Source organism: Ciconia boyciana, chromosome 5, assembly GCF_034638445.1.
Source record: "Ciconia boyciana chromosome 5, ASM3463844v1, whole genome shotgun sequence".
NCBI lineage: Eukaryota > Metazoa > Chordata > Aves > Ciconiiformes > Ciconiidae > Ciconia > Ciconia boyciana.
Window position 1 is genome coordinate 19,158,846 of NC_132938.1, and position 17,685 is coordinate 19,176,530.

At 37.0% G+C, this 17,685-nt stretch overlaps 1 protein-coding gene across 6 annotated transcripts in view; it reads left to right on the plus strand.

Annotated features, from left to right (window-relative positions):
* The window catches only part of SLIT2 (slit guidance ligand 2), a 269,110-nt gene that overhangs the window by 170,603 nt on the left and 80,822 nt on the right, over positions 1–17,685 (plus strand). For all 6 annotated transcript variants that reach the window (XM_072861841.1, XM_072861843.1, XM_072861842.1 and 3 more), the window contains exons 7-9: positions 460–531; positions 3,247–3,410; positions 5,667–5,805. In XM_072861841.1, coding sequence (XP_072717942.1) covers positions 460–531; positions 3,247–3,410; positions 5,667–5,805 — 375 coding nt within the window. The remainder of the gene's footprint in view (positions 1–459; positions 532–3,246; positions 3,411–5,666; positions 5,806–17,685) is intronic.

Below are 17,685 nucleotides of genomic sequence, written 5' to 3' on the forward strand. Positions count from 1 at the left end.
CAAATCTTGTACTTGTATCCTCTGTCAAAAAATACGGACTCTCAGAAGCTAGAAAGAGAAACCAGAGTCCTAGAATCAAGGCATTTTCTCCAAGAACTCTCTTTTTTACATCAGGATGACAAGCGTAGCTTGAATGCCATAGATGTTCTCAACATTGGTGGAAGCTCTGTTTGAGTGAATCATAGGTTACTGGGACCTCAAATTACTTAGGATTATTAATGGAATGGTCAAACCATAGTGTTTTACCAGGGATTGAACAGGGAGGGAAAGTATATATGTAAAAGCATGTTTTTTTTCCTGATACCCATCCCTAAAAACAGTACACCATGATTTTCATTAGCTATGCCTTTTTTAAAAGTGGTAGTAAATGTGACAAAACTGTGACATGTTAATATGTAGTAAAAGTAGTAAATGTGACATAACTGTAACATGTTAATATGCTTCTTCTTGACTTCACAGCACACTCAACAATAACAACATCACTCGACTGTCTGTGGCAAGTTTCAACCATATGCCCAAACTCAGAACATTGTAAGTAGTCCCGCTGAAACTGGCTGCCATTTTTACCTCTATCAAGTTTTGTCAGTGGCCTATAAATACATATACAGGCAAAGAAAGCATAAGCTCAATTACAAAAATATTGAGGTATCATGAGGTTAATGAGTGTGAAGTCTGTGTGTGCGTGTATGGCAGCTAATTCTGAAAGGTAAAGCTACCAAGTGACCCCAAAGCTGATACTTGGGGCTCAGGAGATAAAGAAGCAGTTGCATCCTTTTCCATCAGCTTTTTTAGGATGTGGGATGAATAAGTCTGTGAAAATGGTTTCATGGCCTTTTCCCAGCTAGGTTTTCCATAGTGCTGTATTCAGTCACAGAAAAGCTTCACCTCCTAACAAAAAAGATGAGGGCAGGGGGGATTCTCTTTTCTATGTTACAGCTGTATAGAGAAAGAAATTGATGTTTTTTGAAAGTCAAAAATTTGTTTTACTTTGAGCTATTGAATGGGTCACATTTCATTTAGGAACATGGAAGAATCTTTGATTGGCTGTCAGATGTGATAAATGGGAAATCTTTATCCTTTTATTACTGTACTGCTAGGAGACCTAATTAAACTAAACTGGCTCTCCAACATTCTTTGTAACATAAAATTACAGCATCATCCGGTATTGCTATTATAATTAAAGTTGTGTCAGCATTTACAATAAGGTCCCCATTTTTAGAGGTTATGACTTTCACAGAAGAACACTTCAGGCTTCTAAAACAAAACACAGTGAAAAGAGTGTGTATGCAAGTTATACAGTTTGAGGTTATTTCTTTTGTATGTTTATACTGGACCAAGAATAAATGGATATTGTGTTGAGTGGCAAAACCAGAATATATCGAGGTTTAGTCCTGAGACTCTTTTGAACAGATTTTCCAGTGAAGTGGAAATAAAAAATGAATGGGATGTTTCTATCAGAGTTCAAGAATAGCTCTTACTGTTAAAGACTACTTTTACAAAGACCCTGTCCATTTTCTTTTGCGCATGTTGGGTTGTACAACTGTTCTGAAGTCAGTAGGGCTATTCACTCGAGTTAACATACCATTCGTAACTGAAGAAACTTCCCGCAGGTGAGTAGTTCTGTTGATTTCATAACAGAATTGTAATTATTCTGGCTTGGACAAATACAAGAGTACTTAAATAGTGCTGACCATAGGCTTTTGCTGGCCTAGGTTATATTTAGAGAATAGAATTTCATTACATTCTCTCGGGTCTGAGACTTGAAAACATGAATGTCTGTACCTCCTTCAAACCCTCAAAGACAGTTTATATTCTGAACCACAAATTACAGTGAATCAAATTAGCAACATTTACACTTTTTGGTGGGATATTTCATCTTTTGAAAATTTATTTTAGAAACAAAAGAAAATGGACACACAGAGTCCTAGGTTATAGCTGTAACATCCCATTTGCAGTCAGAATATGCTTGTGTAACCGTATTGATTTCAGCGGCATTACTTCTGATTTTCAATGGTGTTCTTGCCTACAGCTGGCCACAGATTGTACTGAGTGAGTGTGCTGTATTGTGAGCTATATTTGCAAAGCACCCACCCAAGAATTAGGAAAATACATTGCCTTTAATTTCTAGTCATTTATGAGGGGGGAAAAAGTGAGTTAGTTAAAATCTTTTGTTTATGTTGGTTACAAATTTCATGTTGATTTACAGATTTTTTTTTTTAATGGATTAATTAGACCCCTTGTCTAAATTCTGATTTTCTTGCACTTCCTTTCCAGTTATTTAGTTAGGATTGAGCACATCAGCTAAAAAGGACCAAAATGACATTACTCTGTTACGGATTATTCTGAGTAAGGATTTGATTTATAGCTGTGGACATCCTTTTCTGTAGTTTGAGAAAATGTAAGAGCCAGAGAAAAGTAATTTACCTAATTTAGTGAATACATTTGTCTGATATTTTATCAATGGCAAAGTGCTTTTTGCCACTTGGCAAGGAGCCTTGGTCTTGTGTTGGACCCTGCCAACAGAGAGGCGACTTACTTAATTCCATCGCTTGCTGCCATTTGGTCTTTTAATTTCAGGCATTGCTTAGAACGTAGGTCCCTAGGAGCCAAAAGCAGCTAATCCCCCTTTCTGTGATTAAACAAAAAGAGAGGAAATCAGAAAAGGGATGTGAAAGAAGGTGTTTTATATTGAGTTATTACTCTGTCTTGTTCAGCAGAAAATGAATATGACCTGTTAAAGGGATTTTGCAGGCTGTTTCTATAGAGACTAATAATGGCCAGACTTACAGATATATCTAATTGGAAACCAAATCTTTTATTAACTCTTTTTTCTGACAGTATATTATCACTATAGGGCAATTTACTTGAGGAATTTTTGTCTTACTCACTATTTGTACAGATCTGGACTAAAGAGTCCCACGGCAGCTTTCAAGCTCTTGTATATTTACTTATTTCTTTTAGACGAGAGAAAAGACATTACAGATAGGTTACTTTATTAGGAAGCTTTCTTTTTTCTTTCAATTACTTAGACCACAAATAAAAAGTAATTTTGCTGCTTGTATAGTTTTATTTATTAGCATTTAACTTCCAGACTGTCAATGAAAGATTTGAAAAATTGATTTCTCGTTAACGATTTTTATTAATAAATTGGCATAGTTGCTTGCTGAAGGGAGGGCTGGGCAAATCAGTTGCTTTTCTATTTGTTCTTCCTAATTTAAAGGTATTGATGTGTTTCTTTCCATGCAGCCGTCTTCACTCGAACAACCTCTACTGTGATTGCCACCTGGCCTGGCTTTCCGACTGGCTGCGGCAGCGGCCGCGGGTTGGCCTCTACACCCAGTGCATGGGGCCGTCCCACCTCCGGGGACACAACGTAGCCGAGGTCCAAAAACGGGAGTTTGTCTGCAGCGGTAAGGGAACCAGATTCGTTCACCGAGTCCTGTTTTAAAACACACCTACCGCGAGCTCAGTGGTGATTGCTAGTGCTGCATGGTGCCTTTTGCTAGCTTTTGCATAATCCAAGCATTAATGTTTATTAAAAAATAAACTAATCATTTTTATCACTATTTGTATCTTGTGTGGGGTGCTTCTGCCCTTACAAATTTTGTGTAAATGCTGCATTCGCATAGATTATATAGCCTTCTAAAAGTATAATTATGGGGGAGAGATGCGGAAAATGAAATAAAAGGTGCACTGACTGAGAACATAAGGCCTTTAGTAATAAGGAATTATTATTTTTTAACTTTACAGGTTGTTGCTTTTTCTTGTTGTTATTTTCTGCAGTTTAAATAATATTCTGAATCCCTAAGTAACTTTCTGAATGTTATTGATATCCTTTAGTGCATCAGGTTATTTTCTGATATGAAATAATGAAATGACTAACAGTTCGTTACTAATCACATTTTCTCTATTCAATTTTTTTTCCTTTATTCATATCTTCTAGATGAGGAAGAAGGCAAGTTTATCTTTCTTATTTAAATATTTTTAGATTCAGATTGAAAATTTTCTGTAAACTTTGTCTACTGTTTCAAGTTTCCTCAAAAAACATTAAAAACCAGCTGGAATATAGCTATCTGTCTTTTCAGTGATTCAGCAGGGTTGTTTCTACTGGTTGATTTTCTGCAGACCCCCAGAAGCCTGTTGCCAAATATGCCAAAATTTGCACAGACCTATGCTTTTAAAAGAGTTTTATGGAGAACACAATGTTTTGTCCTTATTAAGCAGCCTCTGACATAAAAGTGTAAGGCACTGCCATCTTTGCATGGCAACTGCTAACAGTATTCTTACCATTAATTCTGCCTTTATGTTCATTTAAAAGGGCTCCTAACAAGATCACTTCATGTATCTTATTTGTAAGTGGTATGGCTGCAGAGCCCAAGTGTCGAGAACAGTTTTATAACTTGGTCGTTATAATGCTAATTTTGAAGAAGGGGAATAACCATGTTTTCTCCCTGGATCACTGTATTTTTGTTTAATAAAGGCAGGTGAAATATTTCCTGCCTGTTAGTATAAAAAGAGTAGTATGTGTTATTAATTTTGGCAGCTGTTTGTACTTTTGTAACATATACATAAATGTGAAATCAAATTATTATATTGTGAACTACTATCTCAAAAGACTAACCTTTTCAGCAATTTAAAACTTGAGCAGTTGTTATTTGAAGTTGTAAGTAGGAACAGCACTGGCTGCAACTTACGTTATCAATGTACCCTTCCTATGTTAATATATGACATTAAATATAGGGAGAGAGATCTTAGATTAAGTTGTGGTTTCATAGTCAAGAATTTTTTTTCCCTGAGAATTTCAAAATAGTCTCTAGCTTTTTTTACCTTAATAAAAAAAGAAAGAAAGAGGGCTTCATGCCTTTCTCATCCCTTTGTGCCTTTCTGTATCATTAAATCAATACAAGAATGAGTGCATTAACATATTATAAAATGTGCAATCTATCTATTTGCAGGAAAATATAAGTTGTTTACTTTCTAAAACATACCTAAATATGAAGTGATTATGTTTAAATGCAATTATAAATGCCGAGTTTAACATATAACACAAGAACTTGGGGGGGGTGGAGGGGGGGAGGTCATGTAAATTAGCCACCTGAGTTAGTAAGAATGGTAGATTGTGGGAGGAAGTCTTCTGAGCTAACACAGAGAGAATTGTCTGTAAGCAATATATAACTGAAGGACTATACTCTCAATATTTGCAGAACAGAACATAACTAGCAGGACACCTTCAGTTTTTGTAGCAAAGTTCATTCATTTCTGTTGACATGCATTTTTAATACTACACAAAATTCTGAAAACTGAATAAATCAGTAATTTGTTTTTAAAACCACAGAATAAATAAAATACACCTGAAAAATGTATCACACTTAGTCATCTTTAACAAGATGATTTTGAATGCGAGTTGCTAAAGAAGTTGAAAAATTATGTAATGCTAGCACAGTAGTTGAGCATTTGTCTTTCATCTCTCAGTATTGTGTCAACATGTTGCTATTAATTCGGTATTTAAATGAATGCAATTTGAAAGTATTGATAAGCTACAATGTTTATTCTAGAAGTTCTGCCTTAAATTTTTCAAGTAAAATGTGATGTTTTACTGTTGCGGTAGACTGGACTACTGTATGACAGTATTGTGCAATTTCAGGAGAAACTCTTTTCCTTTTCAGGCCACCAATCCTTCATGGCTCCGTCCTGCAGTGTCTTGCATTGCCCTACTGCATGCACCTGTAGTAACAACATTGTGGACTGTCGTGGGAAAGGCCTTACTGAGATCCCAACAAACCTTCCAGAAACCATTACTGAAATGTGCGTAATCTGACTTTTTTTCGATTAACTTGCAGAAAACAGTTTTTTCCTATGTATTAATTTTTATTATTTGTATAAATTCATGCATTATGCAGGGTAGGAATTTTGGAATACACATTCAAATTCAGATATAAAAGGAAATATGCAGGTATATGAAAATATTTAAGACCTTTCTGTTCTCTTATGAGTTAGTTTTGTATGTACTACTCACAGTCCATAGTTAAAACTGCATTCTGAGTTGGTTTTAAAAGACTTCGGGAATACTTGCTTCTCTGCAGTGGCTTTTCACTGCAGACTATAAACCCCGTTGCCTTCGGGGTTGCTTGTTGTGCTGGTTTTGGCTGGGGTAGAGTTAATTTTCTTCATAGTAGCTGGTATGGGGCTATGTTTTGGATTTGTGCTGGAAACAGTGTTGATAATACAGGGATGTTGTAGTTATTGCTGAGCAGTGCTTACACAGAGTCAAGGCCTTTTCTGCTCCTCACCCAACCCCACCATCGAGGAGGCTGGGGGTGCACAAGAAGCTGGGAGTGGACATGGCTGGGACAGCTGACCCCAGCTGACCAAAGGGCTATTCCACACCATATGATGTCATGCTAAGCATATAAAGCTGGGGGAAAAAGAAGGAAGGGGGGATGTTTGGAGAGATGGCATTTGTCTTCCCAAGTAACCGTTATGCATGATGGAGCCCTGCTTTCCTGGAGATGGCTGAACACCTGCCTGCCCATGGGAAGGAGTGAATGAGTTCCTTGTTTTGCTTTGCTTGCATGCGCGGCTTTTGCTTTCCCTATTAAACTGTTCTTATCTCAACCCACGAGTTTTCTCACTTTCACCCTTCTGATTCTCTCCCCCATCCCATGGTGGGGGGTGTGGGGGGTGTGTGTGTGAAGTGAGCAAGCGGCTGTGTGGGGCCGAGCTGCCTACTGGGATTAAACCACGACACTCACCTTCAGTCACTTTATTCATCAGACTCTCTATTGCAGAAGCATATCTCTGCATGAAAGATCAGCAACCTATACCACCCATAATAAGTATTCTGCTAAAGTGGTATCCTCAGAGGATAATCTGAGAAGGCAAAAGTAAGGTGGTTGAATGGGATCTGTGGTATAGTCAACGTGTTAACACCATGTACCTGTGGATAGAAGAGCATGCATGCTGATAAGGTTGTGTGACATGTCATGTACAGCAGAAACATTTACAAAAAGTACAATCATGTCCTGACCGTAGAGCAGAGTCGTAGCAAAGGTGCTATTGGGCCTGTAGGCTTCAGGAACAATGTGGCTGAGACGTGTGGGGACAGAAGGAAAGTTACTGCTGCATTGTCTTCTGTGCAGGGGAAGAACAAAAGCAAAAGGTGAACTTGCTGACAAGATGGGCAGGGACTCAGCAACATGAGCATCTTTCTACACTGAGGATAGCAGAGTGTTGTGGAAGTGAAACTGGGAATTCCCTTTAGGGAAATAGTGGGAAAGTAGCTGTGCCTTCAGCCTGGTAAGGAGCGTCTGGCTAGAAGTAAATGAGTTAGAGAGAGTATTCAGAATGAAAACCTTATGAGCACCTTGTTGATATAAGATGATGTTAAGAATTTTGGATAAGGGAGGCAAGGGGAACAGATGCCTGAAGTGAAAGGGAAGAGGTCTCGAACATACATCTATCTATCTGTTGTACATAAGATCTTCTTGAAAGGTTAAAAACAGGCCTCCACAATGAGATTTTAGAAGATAAAGTAGAATTTTACAATTTTATGGCAATCTCATGGCTTGTTGATATCTGACCTGTGTTTTTGAACTTCACAGAATTGGAAGTACTGTGGTTTCTTCTTAGGATGTGAATAATAATCATGTCTGTCAGTTCATTATTACTGCTGTTAAGACTGACCTGGCTGACCCTACCTGATGCAATTCAGTCATTCAGCTATATAATACAAACACTTCTACTTTTCACTCCTCTCAGAAAAAACCACTTTGCTTGCAAATAAAGGGACTACTTCAGAAAATCCATGCACAGTGCCTTGGAAGGCTGCACGGACTGTTTTCATTATTTAACTAGTCGTATACTGGCTTTTTTACTTGCATATGCACATCTGTGTGCAAAGAGAAGGGGGAAAAATATTACAAGAATGAAGTAGGGAGTATGTCTCAAACATTCCCCACTATATTTCTGCTGCTAACCAGTGCTAACCACTGGAGCTAACCACTGAATGGCGATTACAGACACTGGAAGACTGACTTTTGCATCACCACCTTCTAGACCTACATAGTTTAGTGGAGGTAGATGCTGTTAACATCTGTACTCCTTTGAGAAATTCGGTACTAGAGATTGCAAGGGTGTTCCTGAATCTTTATTTTAAGGGTGGTCACTCCCAAAGAAATGATAGGATGTGGAAGTTACTAGTTGACTCTGAATTCACTGTTAAAAGAAATGAGTATAAGGTAAAAGCAAATGGGAGTTTACAGAATGGAAAGGTGTTTTCCACTAATCTGTTCACTATACTTTCTATGTAAGAAATGCTGTTGAGTTTTAAGCATGGACTGGTATGATCGTCAGCATTTTATTGGTCTGGAGAGTAAAAGCAACCATATTTGAATACCTTCAGCATTTGGCTAAGCACTTAACTGATTGCAAACTGAGGCTGACTGTTTCCTTCTAGAGTGGGCAGTGTTCATATCCCAGGGTGAGACCGTTGCACATTCTGAGATCCATAATCCATTAATATAGATAAATATGTGTGCACATATAAATATGTATAGTATATATCTGTGCTACAGTGTATATAGTTTATAGTGATACAGTGTAAACTATCTGATATCTATCTGTATTGTATCTAGTTTGTAAGTGCTGGCTAAATAAAAAGCAGATCACAGTATTTTGCACAGTTAAATAACATCATTCATGCCACAAGACATACGAACATAAGTTTATTCAAAATCTGGTACAAGAAAACATAGAACGTTAGAAAGCCAAACTTCAATAATTATTCTACGTCAAACAGATACATACCAGTGAATGCCAGTGTGATGAGAAAACTGGACTTCAATGACTGACTTAGTTTTTGAGTAAAGTAGACAGAAGGATTCAGATATTATTTGAGCCAGTGGTGGGCTGCACTTACCATACAGTGAGAGCAAAACTTTCCAGTTGAGTGGAAGGTAAGGAGAGAAATGTCCAGGAAAAGAAAGAACTAAAATAAGGCACATGAAAGGCTCTGAAACTGAGGTATAAACTGAGTGGAAGAATTAGGGTAGAGGATCTTGTGAGTATTTGATGAGAATCACATGATCTTTGCTGCTTCCTTGTCAATAGGTTGAAGAGGAGTTGAAATTTTGACAAGTAAGTTTATTTTAACGGTTGTATGGGGAAAGCTTTACACTATACTGGTTGCTTTAATGTGAGGAAAATAATTAGTGATAGTTCTTTTATGATTTTCATGGGTGACAGGTATATTTACCATCTGGGCGTCGAAGAGAGTGAGAGGGAGAGAAGAGGTTGGAGAATGAGTGGTTTATGGAGTAAAAAAGGTTTTACCGAAAATCAAGTGAGGGAAGTCTACGAGACTGGATCAAACCAGCACTCCAGGCCACCCTGTCCAGTGGCCTGCATCAGTTGTCCCTGAAGAATGTTTTGGAAACAGCAATATACAATTTCAGAAGTAAAACACCAATAGGACAAATATTTTCCTTGTTCCCAATGTGTGTTGGGGTTCTTTTCTGAAACTTGCAAATTTGCATAGCTTTCAGGAAAAAAAGGTTTTCTTTGAAACATCCAGTCTGCTTTAAACCCTACTACGTTCTTAATCTTCATGTTATTTTAAGCTAAGAAATTGTGGGGGAGGGGGGTGCGCTCAAAATCTTCCAGTTTAAAATACAGTCTTTTAAAATTTCATTAATTTTCCTTTGTCTTTATAGAGGCAGGGAAGATGCATTCAGGTTCATAATTTGTCCTGCCACCTTCTATTTTGCATGCCACCCTCATTCATCTCTTCTCTAAACTAATTGCTCCAAATCCGTTCAATCTTTTTGGATGCCAAAACCTTCCATGTCTTAATTAATTTCCTTCTTTTTCTCTGAACTCTCTGTTTTCTAATTTTTTTTGACCTGCAATGACTAGAATTGAATACAATATTCCAGCTGATAGTGAACCATCACTTTATATTAATGGAATTTTAGTTTTCTTTCATTTGCCTTTTGCAACCTAATACTCACTTGCTTTCTTTAACTGCCTGTACACATCGCACCATGTTTTCCATTGAACTATCCATGAAGGCTCCTAGGCCTTTTTTCCTAGCTCTTACAGTTTTGTCAGGAACCAGAAGTTCATAGATGTAATCCTATTATTCCATCCACAGACATTTATGAGCATTGAATGCAGTTGTATGTTACTTTTTAAAGCTGCTCTATGAAACACTTCAGTCCTCTCTGCTTTTAACTAACTTCAACATGGAGAAAGGTTGTGACATTCCTATATTGTTATCATACAAGAAAAGTGTTTTAAAGCTTCATTTTTTAAAGAAGTACTTTGCAACTGTTGCTTATAGCAACCCCTTGAGATTAGTTTAGAAAGAATGATTGTATACCATAAAATAATCTGGTTTTTCACTTATTCCTTATGTGATAATGTTGTCAGTAAGCCAAAATGGTAGCTGGCAGTAAACGTTTGAAGAGATGAGACCATGCTGTCATGGTAGCATTGAGAATGCTGAGGAGCTGCTGAACACAAGGTAGAAGGGTATAGTGAGCACTGTATTTCCACCACCATTAAACAGTTCCCACACATGTGGCTTTAGTATCTTAATCACCATTTTAAGCACATGCATTGGCAGGAGCTCCCCAGTTCTCAGGGAGAAAGGGAAAGGGAAATGTGCTGGTTCCCTGTTGTTTTCTGAAGGATGTACAGGCTTTAACAGCCAAATTATTATTTATTCACTCATCTTTATTATAGTACCATCACCAGATTCTTGTGCACACCACAAGAAAATTGGCGTTATACTTCTATTTTACACGTGCCAGATGTTGTCCGATCTTTTCAGTACTTTTCCATATTTGTCAATCTTTATCTGCATTTTCAACTGAACATTGTAATCTGATTTTCTAAACATACTTCATTGACAGGAACATTTGAAAAATCCATAATGCTTTCAAATTCATTACTCTGGACAAGTTTCTCTGCCCTACAATGTTGTCACCTGTTTATAGGCTGTATTTGCAGAATCCAGTGCTGAGTACTACCAGCCTGTCATGTTATGCTTCAGACAACTTCATGGTCCACAAACACCTCTGGTGCTTACATCTCTTCTGCCTTTTGTCTTTGCTTTATTTATCTCATGTGAGTAACCTTTTCCCATGAGCCTGACATTAAACTTTATTGTCAGCCCTCCTTTATAGAGTTGTTTAAAATTTGTCAACTTATTTTTGTTAGTTTTCATTTTTCCATCCATTTCTGCCTCTTATTTCTTTGTTCTTATATGGTTAGCAGGTTACTCTTAATATAATCCATATTTAGTTTTTGAAGGTCCATAATCCCATTATTTTTTTCTTGAGGTTCTTGTGAAGTTTGCCTTCAACACATGCTCGTGTTTTTGTGATGTTTTGCCATCTTCTCCATCCATTTCTTCCATCCCATCTCTCAATGGAAAGCCTGACCTCATTCAACTCCTCAGTACCCTGTGAAGAACTGATTTCTTTCTCTTTGCCCAACACAAACTTCCTTTAAATAAAATGTTGTGTGATCTGTTTCTGCATGAAAATACTTTGTATTCGTTACATTGTCAGTCCATCTGGGACAATGCTGCATAAAATCTAAGTGATATTAATAATGTTGTTGTTCTCCGTCCTTCTGGTGTATATAATTAAACTGCAGGTTTAAAGTGTACATGCCATGTTGACAATTGTATGCTTTTTTTGTTTTCCCAGGGGGTGGATAAATTAACCTGTATCTAAATAATATGCTAAAAACCCCTTTAAATGGAATATTGAATTTCTTAAGTATTAAACTTTGGCAGTTTCAGTTGAGTAAAATTTTGCTTGTTGAAGCTCTGACTTAGCTGTTTGGGGAAAACTAAAAGAAAGGGCTTTCTGTTTAGAGTCTAATACTGATGTCATGAGTTTGCATTGCCCTGATAGTTCTGCTAGACAACAGTTTTGGGATGACATTTTAAGACAGTAGGAGCTGTCTTCTCTGCTGATGGCTACTGCTTCTGTAGCAGAGCTGGCAAGGAGACTACGTGCTTGCACTGCACTGCACTGCAGCCTTCCTGCCTCTGAGTTTGGTGTGATAGCCTGAACCACTGAGAAAAATGAGTTTGCACTGGAAGCTGAAGTGGTTGAGGAACGAGCAGGCGTTCTGTGATGGTGGGAGCAGGAGGAGGCAGAGCCAGTTGCTGAAATGCTGTTTCATTCCAGTGCAGCTGGATTTACTGGTGACCGTCAGGGTGTTGCTGAGGGGGTTTTGTCGTACTGCTCTGTCTGACTTCTCAATTGGTACAGAAGTCAGTTGGCTAATGCTAGCAATTCCCGTTGCATGAAGTCAATTAGCAAGCAATGCATTGTCTGCCAAATGCCTCTTGGGAAGATGCCTTCAGTAACAGGACTGCTTATCTCCAAGTAGCTGCCAATGAAAATGGAAGGAGAATAAAGCCTGCAGTGTCCTCTCTTTTTCCCTTCTGGTGTGATAAAGCTCAGAGCAAAATTAAGTATTCAACATCTCAGTAAATGTAATTCTTAATCTTTATTGACTTAGTACAATTGTATCTGTACCAGTTACACCCTCTCTGCAAAATTAATTTTCCTCTTTATTATCTAAATAAACTCACATACAGCTAAATAAGAATACCTAAGCTTTTCTTTTCAGGTCTGTCCGATCAATGTGATATTATTTGAGAAAGAAATACTTCATATTCCATATGTATTTTAAAAAACAAAGTAATTGGTTGAGCACCAAGACTCCCCCAGTTTTAGTGCACCTACTAATTCTGCAGGAAGCATAGAATTAAAAAGGTGCATAGATGTACCTTTGCCTCTGGGCCAAATGCAAAGGTTTCAAACCATGGGTGACCTGCAGGAAACATCTTGGGAACTTTAAAAAATTTCCAATAGCTCTATTATTTTAATGTCTGTATTGTAAATGTTGTGATGCAAAATACATTGCCCATAAATGTTACATATTAATAGTCTTCAAACTTTTATTATTTAATGTGCCTTAGTTTAGCCTTTTTCCATTGACTTAAGCAAAGCATGATACATTAGTCATTCATTAGAAACATCATAATTTGAGGTGATTTAGATTTGTTGTTTAAACCTCTCCCCTTTTCCAGAAATTTTTATGGGATGCTCTTTCATTGGCATGTTCGGTCTATTGAGCTTAACCAGTTGCAGTGGTCTAATGCACCTAGCGCTTTCCTCCTTTGTCATAGAGCTTATATATTAAAGGCATTAAAGGTCATTCTTAAGGTTCAAAACTATTACTTTAATTGGGTTTAGAAAGTATAGCCTTTCTAATGGCGATAGCATTTATCAGCCTCTATGCAGGCATTCCTTCCACATTTTAATTTTTCAGCACCGTTAATCTCTTTTCACTTGGTTGCATTTTAGAATTCACCTTCTGCCTGAAAATTCTTTGAATGATAGGCAGAAATAACTCTGGTTCCCTTCAAATGGAGACTTCTTGGCACATGTTCAAACAGACTATCAGAAACCTTACAAATAGCGACCCAGCAGCAATTCTATTAATTGTACTGGTACCTTCTCTCAGAATGGTGTGAGTAAGTGACAGGCTCTTATTTCAAAAGAAGAGGCCAAAAAGCCATTAATGAGCTAGACTACCTCATGAAAATGCTGCTCTTACATTCTTCTGATTTTCTCTTCTCTTCTGCGGCTTGAACTACCAGTCAAAGTGGTTCTAAAATCTCTTTCCTTACTGTAGTATTATGAATAAAAGAAAATAAATACAATTGCAGTAAGTGTTTCTAAGGATGAGGGAGGGAATTACCTGCTCTCATGACCATAGCTTTGTATAAATTATTATTTAAGCAAACAAGCATGGAATTAAATTGATTTATTTTCCTTCCTTTTTGTTTATATTAAAACCATTTAAGTAATCAAAGGAAGGACTTAATTTAATTTGCTTCTTTTTTAGAAGGATAGCAGTCACTACATTGGTGTTTTGGGGAGGAGGAAGGTTTGCTGGAGGAGAGTGTGACTAGACAGTTGCCACTGTTAACTAAGCAGCAGTTGTATAAATAATTTTAGTCTTTGTAAGGGGCAGAAAAAACCTTAAACCACATAATATATGAAATGAAAAAAACGTGTAGGAGTCAGGAATTTTAACAGGTCACCTTCATAATCTAGTGTAGTGAAAAGCCACTGACTTCTTAATTACTGTGGCCTTCAAGATAAAGTTGTTCTTTCTTGTGAATGGAGCTTTCTAATGTTTGAATGCCAAAACTGGAAGCTGTATGGTTGTTTCATGATAACTTTATTTACATTTCCCATGATAGTTTCCTAATTTGTCCCCTCAGTCTTGTCTCATCTTACCTTCCTTATTTCTACTCTTTTTCTTAATGTTTTAATCTTTCTCCATCTCATTCTCCCTTATACTTTGTTTTCGTAAGTCTGTTGATTAATGATTGTGTATTATGCCAAGCACTCAACTACATCTTTGTAAGCCATGTGATATTAAGCAGGGTTAAAAGCTCCTGAGATTGGTTCTCACAGTACCACTCAAATTATATTAAAGGAGAAGGGGGGGGGGGGGAAAGGGAAAGGAGAGAAAGGGAAAAAAAAAGAAGGAAAAGAGGGGAAAGGAAATGAGATCTGACAGGATGGAACTTGACAGATAGAGTTTAACCAAGATAGAGTGACAAGTGACCTGATCACAGTGCAGACACTGGGGAAGTGCTTTGCATAAATGCAGAATATTATTTGAGAACTGGGAGCTCTATCTATGTATCTTTTACAAGGTAAGCTTGGCATGTGTACAGTTTCACCATTTCTGTTGTCTTTTAAAATTCATCCTTAGCTAAAAGTCCAAAGTACAGCCTTAAATAAATACCTATTGAACAGGGGCTCTTACATTGAGATGCAAAGATGCTTCTAAGGATGACCTTTTACAGAGAAAGGTCACTTGGCAAGGGTTTAGGCACACTTATTGAAGACAGTTCAAAGACTCACATAGCAGGAAAACTCTAAAATGTCAGAGATAAGGCAGCTTTCTCTATTTTTAGCAGCTCAAATTGTGATTCGGCTGTCTACAGTAGCCTGACAGAAGTGAGAGCAAACTCTGCATCTTCGCAGCTTGAAAGGAATGGGTCCGAACGCTGAGGGGAGGATGCAATAAGTTACAAGACATTAAAGTGATGATTGTTTTCCAGTGTCTGCATTTGCTTCTGCTTTCTAGTTTAAATCAAAACATTGGTCTTTTAGGACTTCTACAGAATGTTAGCTCATAAATATCATTTACCTCTTGAACAGATAAGCTGTCAGTCAGAAGTCTTGCACATCCAGTGAGGTTCTGGAAAGGTTTTGCCAAGTTGGTGTCTATATATACATATGTATACATAGTCATTGGTTTTGTTTCACTGTGAATTGTTAAGATTTTTAGATGATTGCAATACTCCGCTATAACTGTGTCTATCTTTTTCCAGAAAATATATGTTAACCTTCCGATGCTACCCTAAATAGATAGATCTCTTTGGTTGCACTATAAAATGTTTCACAGCCATTTCATTATTCCTATGGTTCTTTTTGAAACTTTTCTGATTTATCAAAATCTTTCCTTAATCCCTGATACAACAAATGCATACAATACTGCCAGTGTATGCAGGTGTCAAGTGAAAAGGTGATGTCTACTTATGGATAAAAAAATTAAAATCATTATAGTATTCAGTTGCTTATGAATACCGATACATACTTTGGTCAGTAGGAAGCTAGAAAAATGTGCCAGTTTTTGAATTTTCAGAAATTGCTGGGTTGAAATAAAGTGCATTAGAAGATACATAACTAAGTACCTTGTGGAGTTGTTACGAAATGCCCCTTTGACAAATTCACATGATCTGACTAACATCATCTCAGCTCTTAGTCTAACGTTTCAAACTTTTGAACAATTTCATATAGCTGCCATGTTTTTAAAATTAACTTTTCTCATATATGCTTCTCTTCAACTGTACTTCATGTGTACTTTTCTTCAAATCTTCTCTTATCTTTCTCACTGCCCAAAGGTTTTTAAGACCAGTGTTTTTAAGACCAAGCCTGACTAATGCATTGGATTTGATATTCAAATTTTTTACCAGGGGACTGGGGAGGCATTCTGATTTTTCAGTGAAATATAGAGCTTTTGCTTCTGTTTTGCTTAAAAGTTACTGCATTTTTATGTCCAGAAGCTTATATCAAATAAGGGTACATGATTTTTAGATGCATTATTATTATTTATAATGTATTAGTTATACGCTTATCTTTTCCCTAGAAGTTTGTTCAAAAGAATGCACAGGAGTATGGCTTTACATACGGAGGAGGACCAAAAAAGGATCCCAATGAAATGGAAATATCTGGTGCAAAATAGCTGACATGAAACTAAAATTTTAGTATCAATATATACTGTGACTGAACTTTTCCACATTCTGCAGCACCTACTTTTAAAGGCCATCCCTGGCCCTGTTTAGTCTGTTAATGCAAATACGGCCATTAACTTTGAAAAAATTTGCATGAAAATAAAACTAAGACTACTTCATAATTTTACTGGAAAGGTTTTATGACTTGCCACTCCCTGTCATAAGTGACACTCGGTTCAGACAGCATCTATGGCATCAGTGATGTGAGTACAGTTCTCTCTATATGCTTTTCTTTGATCGTGGGAAGGTCATTATTTCTTAGCAAAACCAGTATTTATTCCCATTGCAGTATAAAACAAAATGGTTTGTTTGCTTTATCAAAAATGTAGAAATTTCCTAAAACCTTAACATCTTTCATATGATATATGCATATAAACACACAATAATTACATGTGAACAACAAAAAATGCATTATCCATGAGGCAATGTATTGAATAAATGTGAAAAAAATTAAAATTGGGTAAAGGAATCTATTAAGTTATTAAATTCTTTACCTTAATGTATTTAATTTGTCAATACAATACAATACTGAATTGCATTTAACTTATCTTTAGGATTCCTACCTTAATATTTCTCAGGCAAAACTTAAAATATATTCCACTTCACTGCCTCAAAAATAGATGGTTTTGCTAATTTGATAGCTAATCCTGTCTGCTCAACACACACAAGAGAAATGATTTGTCATGCTTTTACTCAAGTATCTTCCTAATCTGAAAATTACTGGTAAATCATGTGGCTTTATGCTTTTTTTAAAAAAAAAACTTTCTTATTTTAGTTGTCAGACATTTTTGTAGGTAGAATATTTAATCTGTTCTTTATTAGCATGTGTTCTGTGCTGCCATTGTTCGCATCTTTGGCTTTCTTCATACCCTTGTGTCCTATCTTAAAAACTAATTAAATTCAGAGGACAGAAGATAATTTCAACAGTCAAGAGGACATAGAGATGCAGAACACAACAACTGGACAAGAAACATGTGAAACCAGTTCTGCTTTCCAGAGACACTGGAAGTAGGTACTGGACAGAATGAAGACCGTTCCACCTCTGGGGCGGTTGTGCAAGTTTCTGGTGGGTATTGAAGTAGAAGAGGCACCTTGAGGGACCTCTCTGTAGTCTGCCAAGGGAAAGAAAATAACTCAAGCATGGAATAAATGAATATTTTATACAGCATGAAGGGAAGCTGGAGAAGGCCCATCTAGCTCTTCCAGAAAAACCCTCATAGATCTCTGACAGCTGTGCCACACTCCAAAGGTGTTGTTACTCTTAGATTTTATTTTCACAT